The sequence below is a fragment of the Nipponia nippon genome, unplaced genomic scaffold, assembly GCF_047370975.1.
Source record: "Nipponia nippon isolate SJK-2023a ecotype South Korea unplaced genomic scaffold, ASM4737097v1 scaffold_7, whole genome shotgun sequence".
NCBI classification, from domain to species: domain Eukaryota; kingdom Metazoa; phylum Chordata; class Aves; order Pelecaniformes; family Threskiornithidae; genus Nipponia; species Nipponia nippon.
The window spans coordinates 20,281,949-20,300,224 of NW_028262391.1; the positions used below are offsets into that span (position 1 = coordinate 20,281,949).

The 18,276-nt window shown below is 41.6% G+C and overlaps 1 protein-coding gene across 11 annotated transcripts in view; it reads left to right on the forward strand.

Annotated features, from left to right (window-relative positions):
• Positions 1-18,276, forward strand: part of DOCK10 (dedicator of cytokinesis 10) — a 165,015-nt gene that overhangs the window by 46,721 nt on the left and 100,018 nt on the right. For 7 of the 11 annotated variants that reach the window (XM_087739071.1, XM_087739063.1, XM_087739061.1 and 4 more), the window contains exon 2: positions 16,169-16,288. In XM_087739071.1, the coding sequence (XP_087595197.1) occupies positions 16,169-16,288 (120 nt within the window). Of the gene's footprint in view, positions 1-3,942; positions 4,245-16,168; positions 16,289-18,276 lie in introns of those variants that run through there. The other 4 variants (XM_087739065.1, XM_087739072.1, XM_087739068.1 and 1 more) reach the window with 3 other exon arrangements.

Consider the following 18,276-nt stretch of genomic DNA (forward strand, 5'->3'; position numbering starts at 1 on the left):
TACCAAGAACTCTGACGTGCTGGAAACGCCACAAGCCATTCAAGGGAGGTGTGCGGATACCTTATCTGTACTGTACTCTGCCAAGCGGTGAAGCATTAAGTTTGTCAGCCAAATTTCTCAGTACTGGTCTACACTGCAGAGACTGCCTGAATGATAGTGTCACTGTCATTGCAGTGGTCGTAGTTTATAAGTGAAGCAAGTTTTGTTACGAGAGGTTTGTCTTTCATTTCAGAATTTAATTTCAGAATAGGCACAATACACAGTTGATGCAGCTTGTTCCAGCAAAAGGAGTTTTCTTACTTGTTAATTAAACTGTCTTTTTCGAATCTGTTACACAAAAGGCCTGAGTCAGAATCTGGTGCATAATGACCATGGATGTGCAATTATTTCTATATACATGGGCATAAGTCAAGACTATGTTTTTGACTTGCACTCTGTTTGTACATGTTAGCATTGCTCCTAGACAGAAGTCCTGAGCTGAAGGGAAGCATTCATTCCCTGAAACTCACTATGAATTCAATCTTTGCGTGTAATTTGGGGTTTTTTTTCCGCTCTCTAAATTTGGAAAAAAAAAATGCTAGCGTGGCTAACTGAAGCTTCATTTCTCGATCCTTCTTGGTGGGAGTTGGTACATTATATTATTGTAGAAGGACAGTATGGTGAACTCAGTATTTGCTACACAGCAACTCAAATATTTAGCCTGTTTTGAAATATCTTTTATGTTAGTTGAAGATACATATTTTAGGGACTGAATTTTTGTATCTTTGTATGGCTCCTAGCAAAGCACTAGTGAAATTCATTTTCCAGTGATTACATGACATACTGTAGCAGTGGATTAGTTTTGTCCAGCAATACAGTTTTACATATTGCTGTATATCATAGATTCAAACTGAAGTCAGTGAAGCATGATAACGAATGCATTTAAGAGGGAAGTAAATTAAGTTGGACAGAGGCTCTAGAAGAAATGTAGGAAAAGAGAATAAAAAAGTTATTAAAGAACTTGTGACCCCTATCAGAAAACTGAATGCTAGTGGCTCTGAAGCAAGGGGAATGCATAGCTATTTCTTAACAGGAGTAGAGGTATCAAGTGTATTATTTTTCCTATTTAGATATTAATACGTTTCTTCAAAATGTTGGGAACAGATGAAAATGTTCAGCAAAGGCGGCAGGGCAGAGGGCAATTAAACACTGAATTGACTGCCTTACATATTTTATCATTTTCTGAAGTGCTTCAACATCTGTATTTTGACTGTATGAATCAGATACAGCAGTTCACAAATGTAAACCAAGGCTTGTGGATTTCCTGTGACCAGATAGCTCTTTTCCTGGGATAACCAGAGGTATAGATAATACTTTTCACCTTATACATAATCGTTCTGAATTTAAAAGCAGCACAGGACCTTTATTCATGTTACCATAACCAATTTTATGATCATATCTTTAATCGAAGAGGTAGAGAAGTCTTTGAGGAAAAATTAGGAAATCTTTTACAGTCACACTGATGCTAATCAAGTTTGCTTAGTAATTCTGCTACAGGACAAAGCATTATTAGACATTTGACTGTTGATGTTATTCCCTATTACAAGTGTAGAGGGATTTGCATTCAAAACAGATCTAAGAAAGTGGAATCTTTATTTGCAGTTGTTGACTATTAGTTCTGTTTATATCTCTGTGTGAATGCTGTAGCTTATTTGTTATTTCATTGCTTCAACCTTTTAATGCCTTCGTGTTGAGAAAATATAACGCTCAGTGCCTTTAGCACTGAGTCTGAAAACTGGCTGTCAGAGATATGGAAATAAATGAGGTTTAATAATATTAGGAATGAAAATCCTTTGGACAAAAGATACTCAGTGGAGTAAAATGGATAAGGACCAGCTGGAAACTTGAACCTAAGTTAATCTTTTGTATTATTTGGGAGAAACACAAGTTCATCAAAGTTTCAGGAAGCGGTGGTGCCGCTTATCTTGGTGGAAAGGACGCCCGGACGGGCTTCTCGGTGCGGCTGGAGGCGGGAAGCTGGGAGAGAGCCTTCCCAAGGAAAGGAAAGATGGAGCTCAGCTCGCCCTGTCTGACAGTTACAGAAAGGAGTCAGTAGGCGAAGGAGCCTCTGGGAGGAATTGATACCTGCTTAAAGTGAAGCCAGCAGAGCTGATGGATCCAGCATTAAATTTAACTTCTGGCAACGACCTCCTGTCTTGGCAGCTGCGTTCACTATGTTACGTGAGAGGCGCTTGGGACTCAGTGTAGATAGTGTGGTGGTTAGAGAGAAAACAAGAGTGATTCCAACTTGGTTAAGGTTGCGGTGCTATATTGGTAGCCACTTGAAATGTCTGCATACTTTGGCAAAGGGTTTCTGTTGTCTTTTCTGTTTTCTAGTGCCAGGCACAGATGCTTTTCACCACTAAGTAGGAGTACAGTGAAATCTGCCTTAAGCAGTCACACAGCAGGCTGGTAACACTCAGTTTCAAGGAGGTGATCTTCTCAAAGGCAAAGCTAAATGACAAAGATAATAATGAGATGGGTTTTTAATTCATGAAGTTGCACCATGTTTTTAACTGTGGAAGACAAAAGCAAACTAATCAGACCAATGCGTTGTTTTGTAGTGCTCAGGTCAGATGCGCTAGGCTCGGTGTGACTGCTCTCCTGGCATGGAAATCCAGCATGTGGAACAATCATGTGGAAATTTTGCAGAGGTTTGTTACTTTGGATCAAATGTTACTAATGCTGAAAGAGTTCATAGAACTCAGAATTATTTGCTGGAAAGAAAAAGGAAAAAAAATGGCACTCAGAGTAGAGTTGCAGATCTCAGACAGAGTACTTAATTGAAACAAGTTGTGAAAAAGATGCTCATCGTCCAATTTGCAAAAAATCCAGAATGAAAAAGCAGAAAAACTTATCAATTTGTCTTAGTTATGCACAATGATATTAAGTGAAAATAAAACACCTAATGCACACCACATAAAGACTATGTGCATAGGGGAATGCAGCTTTGCTGCCACAGCAGGATGAATCCTCAGCTGGAACAAAGGAGAAGAAAAGGGGCTCTGTGTGTGTGTGTGCACGTGTGGGCACTGAGGGGGTTTGTTCAGTTTTAAAAGACCTTTGTGCCCTGCCAGCCTTCAGACAGCTGAGCATTGGGTGAGTCTCCTTACCTTAATTAAGAGTAGTTCGATTGCCCGTGTCGCTGCTCCCACTGCCTCTGCGGTTCTGAGGCACTGCCGCAGAGTGGGGGGCTCCTGACCTGTTGGGGTGCTGCTGTGATTGCCCCCGCGTGAGGTAGTGGGGTGGGGGAGCTGCTGTGGTCGCCCCTGCGTGAGCATCTGGGGAGCTGACTCTGACTGGCAGATTTACTCTCACCTGAGGTGGGAGCAGGGTTGAAGCAAGCAGTGGTTTTGCTTAGTTGGCAGGTGACATGCACTTCTAAAACCAGGTTTTTACAAGCCAAAAATGTATTTTGGATATTAGCATATAAATTTCTCTATTTTTCCCTTTTTGTAACTGTCTGCAGATGTAGGAGCTTGCAGGGTCCTTCCTCTTACCGATGTTTCATGCCACTTTGAAAGGGGAACTGTTACCTTGGTCCAAAAGCGGAGATGATTCTGGGCCCCGGCAACACAAACCTGTTGCTGTGTGCTCTGTGATTGAAGTCTGCTACCGAGGGGCTCGGTAGGAGGTGGCTGTTCTGTGAATGCCTTTTTTCTGTGAATGCCTTTTTTGAGCTTGCAGCCATACGTGCACACGAAGTAAGAGTGCAGCTGGTTTGGCTTTCAAATCGGGGAGGGTGGTGAGGAGAAAGGATGTAATGGGTTTTGAGACAAAGATAAATGTTCAGTTGCAAGCATTTTTTCTACAACTTCCTATTTTTATTTGCATTGGAGGTGGGGGCTGGGTGTATTTATGGTTTAATGAGACACTCTCGCCTTAATAGCAGAATATTATTCACCGGAAGAAGTGAGTTATTGCTGGTTTTCTTCTTCTTTCTGTTCAGTTACTGTGGATACAGTCGTAAGTTTTAGACATACTTCCCCCTTGAACAGTATACACAGCTTCCAGTTGTTATGCTGAAGCTGCTGAAGGAAAGAGGTTAAAGGAGCACAGTTTTTAAAGAGAGATTTGTTTGCTGCTTGATTCCTACGGATATAATGAGCTTTCGCGGGAGATTCAGAAGGGAGCCCAGTGAACTGCGGAGGAAGAGAAGGACCATTAGGCGAGTGAATCAAGGAGAAATTCACAGATTAAGCTGCGTGAGTATACACCCCTTCTTCCATCCCTTCTACAAAATGGCTAAGACATTACAGGTCAAACACTCTTCAGACTACACGTAGGAGAGAGTAGGATTTATTCCCTGGTGTGTACGTAGGATTGGTCGAGTCTCGTCAATCTGTGTGGTGATGTACTGAACATTGGAGAATGATTACTGAAGTCTGAGACTGAAGCACGGGGAGTTCAGGAGTTTACAGAACTCAAGTGCATTAGGGAAACTGTTGTATAGCATCGCGTTGTCGATCAGACACGTCCTGCTAACGGCATTGCGTGATAGCCTCTCTGGTGCCTGGTAACACATGCTTGCTAGTTCCATGAAAATCCATAATGCTGCTTCTGGAGTAAAAAGTTACTCTGTGCTATTTCAGATCTCATGATCTGCTATAGGCGATTTGTGCCTCTCGAGGCCAGGAGGAGGAGGAGGAGAAGAAAGCCACTGTCCTCCTGCAGTGCAGGGAGCAAATAGAGAAAGCTCCAGAGCCCTTGGTGGAAAGCTGGAGTGAGGTTCTGCCCCACGAGGTAGACGGCAGCTTTGCCAGTCATGGCTTTGGGCCAGGACTGCACCTTCCGAAACTCTGCTGTGTGACACTGGGCAGCTCATGTTAACTGCGTCGTGCCTAAGCTTTCCTGACTGAAATTGAAACTGCAGACAATTTTAGGTAAAACGCTTAGAGCCTGCTGTTGAGAAGCCTTAGGCAAGTACTGGTTTTCAGTGTATTCTTTTAACTTGAGAAATTACTTTAGATGTCAAACATTTAATGGCTTCCCCGAGAATGATTTGGAGACAGTGGATCCTTTTCTTCATGGCAAGAGGTGTTTGGTTTTCTTCTGTAGTTTTGTATATCCAGTTACAAGCTGTGTTTGTATGTGCGTGCTGGAGGCTCCTTTGAGGCTACACATCCAGTGTAACAAAGAATCAGTGATAATACACTGAAGGTGATTATTTTCATTAACTTTTTTAAATAGGAAGGAAAACTTTGCAGTTGTAACACTTGGTCACAGATTGATTAAGATGGTCTGTGGTTCATCTAGTAGAGTGTTTGGGTTTTGCTTGTGGCTAGGTGACACTTTGGATAGATATTTTATATGGAAATGAATCTTTTTGACAAGGCTGCTTTACAGTGTAGTTCCTGCTGCCCTGAGCTATTGGCAAACAGTCAAAGACAGCAAGTTTAAGCTTCATGGTCTTGGGTCCCAAGAATGAACGCTGGTGGTGCTGCTGAAAGCATCTAGCCCTGGCAGTTCACAAGACTGTGGTAGGAGGTAGGCACTGCTGCTTGACTTACCCTCTTAAATCCTGGTTAGGAAGGATTTTTGTCATTATTGTACAAATCCTGACTATGCACGAATAATGCTCACCAGAATTGGTTGATGCCTTACAGGAAAGTATGGCTGGAAATAAAACAAAGCCCAAATAGTAACAATAAATCAGTAGCCTCCCTGCAGATAAAGAGGAATGTATTTGTTCATTCTTGCCTGTATCCTCAGATAACAGAAGCTGAGAGTCTGTTCACTTTAGTGGTGCCAAAGAACCTTTAAATTGTTGTCATTTCTAAGAGTCAATAAAATGTATCATACTCTGACCTAAAACTTCGAGCGCTTGTAACCGTGTGCCTGTTGCCTTCAACTGGAAATAGGTAACGTGCCTTTTTCATCAGCGGCTTGTGATTCACACTGCACTTCCCGTGAAGCGGCTGGCTGCTGTAACGTCGGGGACGGAGCTCGGCTTTCTGGGGGAATCTGTTCGTTCTGATTTCTGTTCTTTTCAGACGTATGATAGACTAAGATGGGGTCGCTGTGTCATGTTATTCTGCAAACATATTTCTCAATAGTTTGTTTAGCCCTTAGGAAACGCAGACACACTTGGCTTTACTTTTGTGGCTTATGACCTGTGTCTTTCTACCCAATATTTCATAATTGGAGCATGTTAAATCTTTGGCCTATGGGCACTTTTTACTATCAGCCAAGAGCCAGTCTCTCCTTCATGCATCAGTCCGCCGCACCTCCGATCCTGCAGAATTCAAAGTGGTGTTAGCTCCCACTGCGGCTGTAAAGGCTTTTGTGTATGGGGACCTTACTCAAAGACTGCATTTCTTAATATGCTACATTTAGGCCTGTATTTTCTGTAGATGGACTTGTATTATTTGCTGGAAACTCCTTTTTTTGTAACGCTAATTATGACCTGATTAGTTTTAATTGATTGTAGGTTGTTGATTGAGCTCAGCGTGGTTGACCAGACTTTGCTCTCATTTACATTATGTGTGTGCAAATGACTTGATAGCTAGATAAGGGGAGGGAAGTTGATGTCAAGGAAATTATTATAATTTTAACGTCATTGTGAGTTTATAATGGTCACGTATAGATGAAACCAATTTTTACAGATTAAGCCTCTGTGGAAATACTTACAATTATTTACTGAGATATGTAGCATGAAAAATATCTATAACTCATGAAGAGGTAAGTAATCGTAGTGTAGGTACAAAAAGGGAGATATTCACTGAGTAAAGTGAAGCGGAACAGCATATATGAGATTTGCCCTGCGGGACAGTGACTTATTACTAAGTACTCTCTAGAAGTCAAATGGTATTTTTGAAAAGTTTATTTAGAGCTAATGCAAACATTTTTGTCAGTTGTTTGTGCTTCAGGGGCTTCTGAAGTGGTTGAGCCTCTTTCAAAAAAGCTTTTTGCTCCGTCTACAGGTCTGGGACTTCATACATCTAAATTTTAGTATTTAAGTGAAAACAGGCAATGTAATTTGCTTATGTGCTGTGTTGCAACTTCATCATCAGACTTACAATAGTGACTAAAGTCTTTGGCATCAGAGCATGATCTAATGAACAGACATTAGAGTTTTCCCTTCGGTCCTTAAAAAAAAAAAAGGCTCCTACGTCCTCTAAAAACAAGGTCTACTAGAAAGAAACCTTTATTTTCAAAGTAAATAACGTTTTAAAAGACAATTCTGTGCTGTGCAGGGTGCTATGTAAAATACACCCCTGTTTTAGCAGCAGGTTTGTGCTAGATGAGCCCGGTGGAGGAGCGGGTGAGCTAGGAACACCTGGCATGCCCTCCCCTCTGTCCTTCCCCTCAACCTGTACACAGACGGCTGTGGGTAGATCGCTCCATCTCTCTTACTCATCCAGTTTGCTCAAACGGAGGGGACTGGTTTGCTCTGATCTTGTTGCTATAACCAGTTCTATTATTGCTGTATAGATGCTGTAGGTGTCAGAGCTGGGTTTCTACCTTTGCTATGAGGGTCATCTGGGTGCCACTTCAGGGCAAAAATTGTGAGTATCTTTTTTTTTGATGTAGATTTTCCCTAGACTACAATGACTCTCTCTCTATATGTGAAGTTACACATGTGTAACAGACACAGAGTCAGAAGTGCTGTTTACATAAACTTGGTACTGGAAGCTTAAAAGCTTTGGTCAAATCCACTACGTGCAGGTTGCAGGGTGGTTTTGTTAACGTTCCTGTTTGTGACCGTGAATCTGCCAGCCTGAGACCATGCTATAAAAAGCAAACACGAAGCAAAGAATGTTTACAGAATAGTTGAACTAGACTCACTCCAGCATCCCCTTTGTGGTGCCCAGGGCAGGACAATTCACTTCTCCTTCCCCCCATGAAGTAGTCGCTAATGAGGCAAGCAGCTGGGTCGAGCGCTCCAGCCCTCCAGACCATTGGCAGGTCCTCTCTGCTCCCCAAAGCTCCCACCCCTTCTTCCCAATCCCCTTCCAGTGCATCCTATCTGTCTGTTCAGATGTCTGTATGAAGATGAGTGAACCGCATCTTCAGCTTTTGTTTGCTTTCTTTATGAATAGATTCAGTGTGGTAACTTTAAAGAAAACCTTTTGTTGCTATAACTGCACTTCTTTTTTTTTTCTGGCTAAGGTCAGGTAAGGGGAGTGAAGTGGCTGAGTGTTGCCAGGTTAGAGGTCTGTGTAAATTAAACTTTAAAAAAAAAAAAACCCTTAAGATACTTTACAAGACTTTCTTGTTTTTTTCCCTGAAGTGACGTATGGTCAAATATTTAGTCTAGGCTTCAGAAATACTCGCTATTTAGAAGCTGTCATTCTTGACATTTTGAAAACCAATACATGAAATTTAATTTTAAAACTTACCAGTTTCTTTAGAGGTCAGTGGCATGATAATGCCGATTTTAGTAGTTTTCTGATTACATGAAGTGTGTTTATCCCCTTCCTTAAAAGGGTTTCCAGCTACTGCATAAACACAGAAGACACGTAAGTTGTTTTCTTGTCACCCTGAATATTTTGCAGACTATATTGGTAGTTTTATCTAATGTCTAACATGGCAAGTGCTAGTCATTGAAGATGCACGTGCGTACATGCCCATGCATATACCTTCCAGATTCAGAAAGCACCGCAGCGAGGCTGCGATGCCAGATGTGTATAATCATGGTTGGGAAACAGAATTCAGGAAACACTTATGACTAAGTCGAGCATAGCGTGAAGGATCCCCTCTCTCCCCCCAGCATGGATGCTTTGCTGAACCAACAGTCCTGTGTGGCTTGCACATTTTAACCATGAGTGATATAGTTTCACGAGGCCTAGCGCTTTCAAAGTTCATAACGAAAGCAACGATAAATTCTAAATGGAGAAATAAAAGGTAGTAGAAAGAGTAGGTCGCCCCCGGTTGCCTGAGAACAGGTCTCTGTGGTTTGGGTAGTCTTAACCCTGATCGCTCGTTGGTCGGCTTGCTGGAGAAGTTACATGTCTGAGTGCCACTGAAGTCTCTGATGGCTGCAGCTGGCCCATCAGTTAAAATGAAGATTATCTGAATTAGCTCATCCAGATTAGAGGTGTTTCCATTTTTCAAATATTTAACACACTGAATTCTCTTACAGTAACTTTTAAAGCTGGAAAATATGCAAAGTAGACCTTTACAGATTTTGATCCACAAAACAATGGTAATTTCCAATGTAAGCAATTAGGATTCATCCCATCCCAGCTGTATTTGTACGGAGTAAGTCTCATTTAGTCAAGCAAATCACTTATTGGTGTCAATTGGAATTTTCTTTGAATAAAGAGGCTTTAATGAACGAAAATGACTTTTCACTTTCTGTATTTCCTGAAGGATCTTCCACAGGTTTCCCTGCTTTTGCTTTTGCTTAAGCCAGTAGGTACTACAGCATTTTGTAAACTAATTTCTGAATCGCTAGGAATTTGGGGGTTTGAATCTTTTTGTAATTCTTTGTGATTTTCTCTGTACCAGAATCTTGTGGGAACTGGCAATCCCCTCAATGAATTTATTGGCAAGTTGGCTTCAGCACTGACACTAAAGAGTGTATCAGTTGTGCCCTGAAAGACTGGCTGGGTTCTTCCCAAGTGCAGTTCTCCAAGGTTTACTGAAAGACATGACAAACCAAACGTTTTGGACTTGACAAGCGAATGTATTCTAGGGTGGAAGGGAGGGGGGTGTCACAGATAATTTTCCTTGTACCACTGATTTTAACAAATTTGTTGACTGGATCACGTACTGAGCCAAATGTAGCCTTTGTAACATGGCCAGAGAGTTTGTTGACTGTAAATAGGTGCATACCAGCCCAAGCAATCATAAGAGATCTAAAATAAAAGGAGGGCCTATCTGCCTGCTGGTTCTGGCTGTGCTTCCCAGTCCTTTCCCCAAATGCCTTTTGCAGACCCTGAATTTCCTCCCCTGTGCTTGAAATGCAAAACTCATTCTCCTTAAAGAAAATCCGTAACATGATGCTGAGTCTGTTGGGAGCGGAGAGAGGGCAGGCCTGCGGGGTGAAAGCATTTTGGGTTGATGAGACCTGGCACTCCCAGCTCAGCTGCTTGCGGGTGTTGGGGACAGCATAATCCCTGCGTGGCTGCACTGTCTCTGCTCACTGGGTACAAATCCTGCCATGGGACTCGCAGCCAGGAGCGCGTTGGGTCCTCTGGCTGCTCACCCATGATCTGAGCTGGTGGGGGAAAAACATGCACCCAATGCAGATACCCTTCCCATGGAAATCACCCCAGGCATCAAACTGCCGTACTGCCTAATGGTGAATAGAGACGTACGTTGGTCCTAAAAAAAGCAAAAGTTTTGGTGACTCCATAAAAAGTAAATGGTTTTCTAGCCTCAGCTTCAGCTCCTTGAATATTCAGGCAGCTGTGGCTAACACGCCTCAGAGCTGCTGGGCAGTCTGTATTGCTAGCACGTCTGAAGACAGGGTTAAATTCAGCCTTTATGCTACACCTCCTGCAAAAGTCATGGAGTCCGGACTGTTCTTTAGCTTCAGCTCGGACAGGCTGGGCAAAGAAATATTTAATTTAAATTGGCCCACCCTAGTGGAATAAAATTAACGACATATATTAACCATAAAAAAAAATCTAAAGTACTGTATTATGCCAGAGACAGTATTTAACTGGGGAAGGGAAAGGAAAGGAAGAATAAAAAGTGTGAGAAGCACTTCACATTGATGTCATCCCAGAAAGTAATTCAGTTTGCTGTTGTGAGTTTTAGTAGGATTGAGCTGGGTTAATAGTATCATTGAGAAGTCTATAAAAAATGAAGGAAGGTGATGCTGTTATTTCAGTAAGTGGCCCTTTCTCTTTTAAATCTACCCATTTCAGTATTTCAAATGTATGCTAGAATGAATTATAATTTTAGACAAGCCATAGCTTGGATGAAATATAAAATTAGTCCTGCTTGATCTTGACCAATCTGGCCATCACAATTCTTTTTATTAACATGCAGTGGATCCTCCTGTCATGAAGATATTTTAGTCCAGGTAACTGAAGTCCATCAGCTTAAATTCTTTCTGTGTATCTGTCTCTTTAATTTTCTTCTTCCTGGCATGGGGAAGAGAAGAAATTCATTTAAACATCTGTATTAAATTCTATAAATTTTAGATACTCAGGATTTGGTCATTTAAAGCATTAGAAAATCATAGCATTTGGTCTAGTTTATTTTTAGAATGGGGAAGTGCTTGGGATGACGATTCAGAGACTATCGGTCTCAGTTACATCATTTCCTCCTTTAGTGAGTGTTCACAGAGATACGACTTCAGGAGGACAATATATAAGTCATTTTATCCTATAATTATGAAGAGAAGATGGGTTCTAGCATCAGTGCACAATGTCTATGCAGCTGGAGGCAAGCCAGATACCATATTTGTTCCTGTAAAATCATTTATGTGGATATTTTTGGTCATTATTACTGGGAAAAATAATGCTTTTGTACCTAGACCAGAAGATGATGGCAATCAAGCCGTACGTCACTGGTGGAATCTGGGCCGTTCCACCCATGTGAAATTAAGTAGTGATTATCCCTCAGTGGTGTTGGCTCCGGCGCTCATTAAAGATCTCTTGACTATTCAAAAAGAATTTGGAAAAGCTGGCTGAACAGCATACAGAAGTGCGCTCCACAACACTGTCAGGGTGTGAAGTAAATGGTACTGCTGTGATTGTTGTAGTCAGCGAGGAGTTGGAGGGTGGTTGGAGGGCAGTTTTTAACTAGATGTATTCACAAGCGTTTCAGTACAAGTAAATGTAATTCATTACTCACTTGAGATAGAGAATATAAAAAGCATTATAAAAATCCAAGCCAGCATAATTTGATCTTGGCACAGATGGCTAGGTTGGTCTGTTTCCAGAAAGAACAGACAAGTTAAATTGAGAAGAGGCAGCACTATGGTTATTAAATTAGCTTGAAATCAGCCCTACTCATTTACAAATCTCTGCTAGTGCTTGCAGGGAGAAATTCGCTAATCCCAACATCGCTGCTTCTGTCTGCCTGTGACGAAAAAACTGAGCAGTCATTCCACGCCTTCTAGAGATAAACTGCTAACTAAATCAGCTGCCACTTCCCATCACAAATGCAATACGAAGTATTGCAGTGCTAGGCTTTGCCAGATCCAAAGTACTGGCTCCACAAAGGATGGAGTCGGTGTCCACATTGCATAGTCTTAAGGTTTGTAAGAACATGCAGAACTGATAGAGAGGCATCATGTTTATTATACTGTTATGCTTGATGTTGGCAGGGAATGGACTAGATTATCTCTGCAGTCAGCGTATTGAGGAGGATGGGCTATTACTTGCATTGCTGATTTATAGGAGTTGGCATAATACAGTACTGCATTTTATACAGGATTTTGCTGTAATGCCATAGAAGGAAGAATGGCATTTGTCATTGCATCCATAGAAAAACATCATCACAAATATTGAAGGGCTTCACTGAAAAGTTTAGCAGTAGTTTCGGTAATGTCACATCTACTTACATTTAGTTACATTTCAGATGTGTAAACTTTCTCGTAAGACTTCTCTGTTAACATCTGTTAAAATGTTTCTATCAGATCGTGCACTTTGCAGAACCGAGAGCAAGAGAATTAGTGCTGTGGGAACAGTTGCGTTCATACGCTCGCTGTGTTTCTCTGCTTCAGGGTTTTCTCGAGTTGCATGCTTGTTTCACATAAATGACCTTGCAGCTGTCAAGGAGAAGTTTTCCTCTGGAGTGTTTTAGACAGCTATCAGGAGTGGCTTTCTGAGTGCTGACAGTTTCTGAAGAGAAAAGAGAGGACAATGTGACACAGCTTACTCTGCCTCAACCTTCAGCTGAACATCTGTGTGACGCTAATTTTGAAGGGGATGTAGCTATGCTCACTCCAACATCGCAGGGATTTCCAGGGGGAAGAAGGAATGCCTCTTCATTCTGCCAGCCCCAGCAAGAAGGGTAGTTTCCACTGGTGTAGAGAACCTGCAAATGCCACACGTTTTTATGGGATTCCCCCGTATTTCAAGAGAAGTCCCAAGATTTGTGGGATTTTCCAGTTCTTTCTTAGTCTGTTATTTCAATAGGAAGGTGGGTACTTAGGTCATTTGCTTACTTTATGTTTTCTTAAGAGATTTTGAAAGCTCATGACATTTCCAAGGAGCATCTGACCTAGATTAATATTGAGTTGACACATCTCTGGTTTTGAAAAGTGGACATTTATGGTTTTGATGGCATGTCTGACTTAATAAAAGTTGAGATTGTTGCAAAACCATTTGCCTAACAGTATCTGCTCTAGGAAGGGAGGGTTCTCAGTGTAGTCAGTGTCACAAACTTTCTGCAGAAAACGTACATGCTTTACTGAAACTGCTGCACGGGAAAAACGCCTGCATGAAACACTTACACCTCATAAATGTCAGTGCATGTATTTTTTCACTTTTGAGTGCTCTTGGAAGTGGTTGCTATAAGGTTTCCTACTGAAGGTAACAGTTACACTACCACAAGTTTGCTTTCTGCTAACCTTGGACTGAGTGAACTTTGTTCAGACCTGGGCATCCTTCCCAAAATGAGTGGTATAGCAGAGATGATACACTCAGTGTACACTGCTGTTTTCTCCTCATATTTTAACTCCTTGGAACTTATGTCTCTGTAGGAATATTTAATAAATAGATACAATGGTAGATTTAATGAAGGAGAGTCTAAAACTCATGGCTAAAGGATACTGCGGTGACTCAACATAACTTGAAAGGAAACGAGAGCGAGCTGTGCATGGTGAGATGATTGGATAAGCCCATTACGTTCCGGTGGGGAACCGCTGTCAGTAAAAGGCAGACTGAAACCTCACTAAAGAATACGGCTGCTACTCAACCCGAGTGTTTCTTGAGCAGGACTGGATATTAATGTGTCAGCTGTTACTGGCCAGGGCCAAGTACCAGCTTGGGACAGTCTAAGATAACATAGCTGGGTTAATATGAAGTCTCACGTGTCCTAGTAGGGTGCCTTGTCTTACCTGAACATCACACACTGGTATGCAGTCCTGTCACAGAATCTAAATGAAACTTTAAAGCTGTTTCTTCCCATTTGGGCCTTTTGTGGTTTACAGTGGCCTTCCTCTAGCTAGGTTTCTTTTTTCTCTTAAACAAGCCCAAGTTTTATTTCTAATTCAATCTCCCTTTCATAACTCTAAGGCAAGATGGACAACTGTCCTTGTACGTCTCCAGATTCATCTAGAAAGGAATCTAGCACAGCATCTGTGTGTCAGAATCCTTTTTTATTTTATTGATAGAGACAGATCTTTTAGTGGTTTCGTGGGAAAACCCAGTTGGTAGCTAAAGATACACCATATTTACGTAGGTCAAGTATTGCTTCTCTTTCCTCCCTCTCCCTCACATCCCACAGCAGCATTCATGAACCAGTTTCCTTCGGAAAGAGCTTTCAAAAAAGTTCTGTTGATTACTGTTATGTGTTGATCTTGTCTATCTTTTACAAGTCTCTGTCTCAGCATCAGCGGATAGTGCTTTTCGCCTGTGAATGCTAAAGACTAATGATTTTAGAAGTTTATTAACTCTTAAGCTGGCAAACGGGAGTAAGAGAGTTAATAGACTGAGAAGGGAGTTAATAGACTGAACTGCTGAAGGAACAGCTCCAACTTTTTAAATTGCATCTCCATCCTTGGAGGTTTTCAAGACTCATCTGGACAAGTTCCCAAGCGGCCTGATCCAACTTGCCTTGCTTTGAGTAGGGGGTTGGAGTAGATGACCTGCAGAGGTCCTGATTCTGTGATTCTATCATAAGCTGTTCAGCAATTGAAGAACTTTCTAAGAGCATGTGTATCCTAGTGTTTTAATCTACTTTCTGTGGCTGTGTTACTGATACTTAATTAAACTTCTCATAGATGCATTTGATACCAAAGGGAGTCTTGAACTTCATATAGAAGGGAACCAGTGTTCACAAGGGCTGGGGAGAAATCTTGAGATGACTGTAATTACTGAAAAAGACAGGAACTCTTGAGAACAAAGTCAAAAGAGGGAGAGGCTTGTATATTTGGACCATTATATCTGTAATGGACCATATGTGAATGATATATATATCTAATGAAATATGATGGAAAATTATGAGATTGTCCATTGTTTTATGGAGATGTGAAAGCTTTCTTTTCCAATACACCATGGTTTTCGTTTAGGGAAGAGGGAGGGAGAGAAACTTTATATTATTCTGATAGCACAGTGCAGGAACAGTGGGTAAAATACAACTTACATAATGTCCACCGTTGCATCAGACTGAAAAAGTGTTCTGCAGAAGTGTTTCTGTATTTGCTTTCCACTAGTGTCCTTTTTCTCTCTCATCACCTGCTTTTCCATCCCTTCTAGCAGTTCTCTTTCCCTTTCTCATTTACTCTTTCTGAGGCTTAAGTCTTTGAATTAGGCAAATGTCACTCTAGTACATGACTCTTCATTTGTTTAATGTATTCTAGCATGTCAGATGGGCTTCTCTTTTTCTGTTTTTGGTTGTATTTCAAGAGAGTGTGACTTTACTTTTGTTTGGCTGTTCCCATGGTGGTGTCTTACTTTACTGCTGTTTTGAGCAATAATAGTACTATTACGATACTCATCCCATTTCTGACAAGAGAAACCATGGGGATGGGTGCCAGATAGTTTATTCCAGGAGAATAACCTTGGATTATTACCAAGTAAAACAATGTGGTGGCACTCACAAGGTACCAGCAGTTTAAGAGGTGGGACTGTGTAAGACAGTGAAGAAATTAGTACGGTACTTATTCTAAAACATATTATTAGCTCAAAGTCATATCTGTGTTCAGTTCAAATTGTGTCCGTCTGTCTATTTGCCTACATTTATTTACGGAGAAAGAGAGAGAGTGTTCCTGAGAATGACAGGTAAGTTAACGTGGTGGTTTTGGTCTCTGTAATGAGCTGACAGATTGCTCTTGAGTTATCAGGTGGAGAGTGACTGTTACAACTGGCCCAGCTTCCTCACTTCCACTGTTCTTGCATGAGCTCAGCTGCAACAATTTGGGAAGAATGGAGCAGGGGGGAAGAAGTTATTCATGCTTTGGTGTAAAAAAGGAAAAATTCAGCAGATCTCAGTTTATGAAGGGGGAGGAAGGCAAATTTGAGTGTAGAGAGATTACCTGATCTTTTCTTTATTTCCACAGCAGGAAAAACCCAGACTCTTGGAGCCTTTGGATTATGAAGCTGTTATCACAGAGATTGAAAAAAATATTGGAGATAACCAGTTTAAGGATCTGATATTATTCCCCGACGATGACTTTTCAGTAAGTACAAGGCAAATATGTGTTATTCTTAGGTTTGTCTGTTCATTTATTTATTTTATCTTCATTGCTAGAGGGAAAGCCAGAAGTTGCCTAAGGGCTCTCTAAGATTTTCTTAATTTATGCGTAATGCTTTACTTCCCTTCCACCAAATTCACTCTGATTTTTTTTCTCTGACGTTTGTATATGAGTGAATTTACTGTTCAGGATTAGATAAAGCTCGAAGCCCCAGTTGTTCCCAAATATATTTCAGGAACTCAGAAAACATGTTATTCCATAACGTATTCTTGTCTGTTTGCTCAGCACAGTGGTAGTTTGGTCAGTGCTGGAATCTCTCCCTGCTGTTATAACCTAATTTAATCACACTTCTGTAACTTATATCCAGTCTTTCTGACTTTCTGATCGTCTTATGTTTAATGTATTTGCCCACTAGAATCGGACAGCCCATGATTCCTGGCCTTCTGCTCAAAGTCAGACTTTTTAGATGGTGGCTGTGACGTATTTCCAAGCTGTGCTGTTGCTGACATTAGATTGCACGAGAAAGATAAATCCAAACAGGCTTGATTTTTGTTTTGTTTTGGGGTTGTCTTAAATTCTCCTCCAGTGGGCTTTGAGATCTGGTATCCTGAGTTGATGGGGGGGCAGAGTCCCATGGTGAGATGCTGACAGGCAGTGGATACTGGAGCCCGCAGCCGTGGAGCTGTCTGACCTCATCCCAGGTTCCCCATTCCTTGTCCTGGCAAGCTGCAAAGAAATTGAGAACCTGGAAGTCCGCAGCAGTGATGGGGCAGCTCGGGAGGGCAGGGGCTGCCTGCTGGGCGGCTGGGGAGGTGTGCTGCCAGGCAAGTAAGCTGGCAGATTGCCTGCATTTTATAGCAACTTCTTCAAAATCAGCCCATCTCTGTAAAAGATTTAGATTTTGATGAATAGGCGTTCTCTAATGGAAATACATTTCAATTTGTGACCAATTGTAACTGCTGTGTGAGGGCCCTTCCCATCAGCTCATGGCACTGCTACTGTCCTGTGGGGCCGGCTTAATCTAATCATTTGCTTTGTTTTACTAAATGGCTCTGTTTCCTTGGTGGCATTAACTGAGTTAATGTGCTCATGGGATTGAGGGAAAACTAAACAGAATAGATTTCCTCATCATTGTTAATTCCGTTATCTGTTTTGCACATTTGTGAATTTATGAAATTGAAATTTAGGATTATAAAGCTGACTAGACATACTGTGTGCTGTCACAAGGCCCTGGAGCCCCTTGATTTAGAGTAACTGAGCTCAAGTCAGTGGACCCTCTCAGCGAAAGAAGAATCATGTCCTACTGCTCAAGACCTCTGCCTGTCAAACCATATTTTCGTATCCGTATTTTAATTTCATTTTGAGCAGTTGCTGCCTGGCTTTGAGTAGCTACTTCTATTTTGTCTCCTCTGTGTTATGCTTTGTGACTATTCTGCATAATCTATTTAAATAATAAGAAGGAAAAAAAAAAAAGATTAAGACAGATGAGAGAGGTACTTGCGTAGTAGAGGTGGCCTGTACTCACAGAAGAGCAGAGGCAGTGGTAGGTAGGGTCCATATCCTTGCAATAAACCTGTCTTGTCTCTTTGTTATCTTCTGTTGTAGTCAGCTGCAGTAACAAGAGCCTATGCCACCAGACAGGACTGCCGAGCTTTCATAGCAGGCAGGTTTCTCAGTTGCAGAGTATCTATTTATAGCCCTGCTCCTTCCTGCTGAAGTATCACCTGTGCACAAAAGTCTGGGTCAGCCATTTGAGTAGAAAGAGATCCATGTCTGACTGAATTAGGAGGTGCTCAGGCTGGCTCTGAGTGTTATTTAATGTGATAATGCCCCAGGAAATGGTGGACGTTACTGTTTAACTCCTCATGATTACAATTGCTTCAGACTTTGTGGCTCAGTGTTGATGCAGCCCCAGTTCGGGCCTATGTGTTAGCACATGCTATGGGCAAAACTCTCTTCAGAGTGAAACCCCA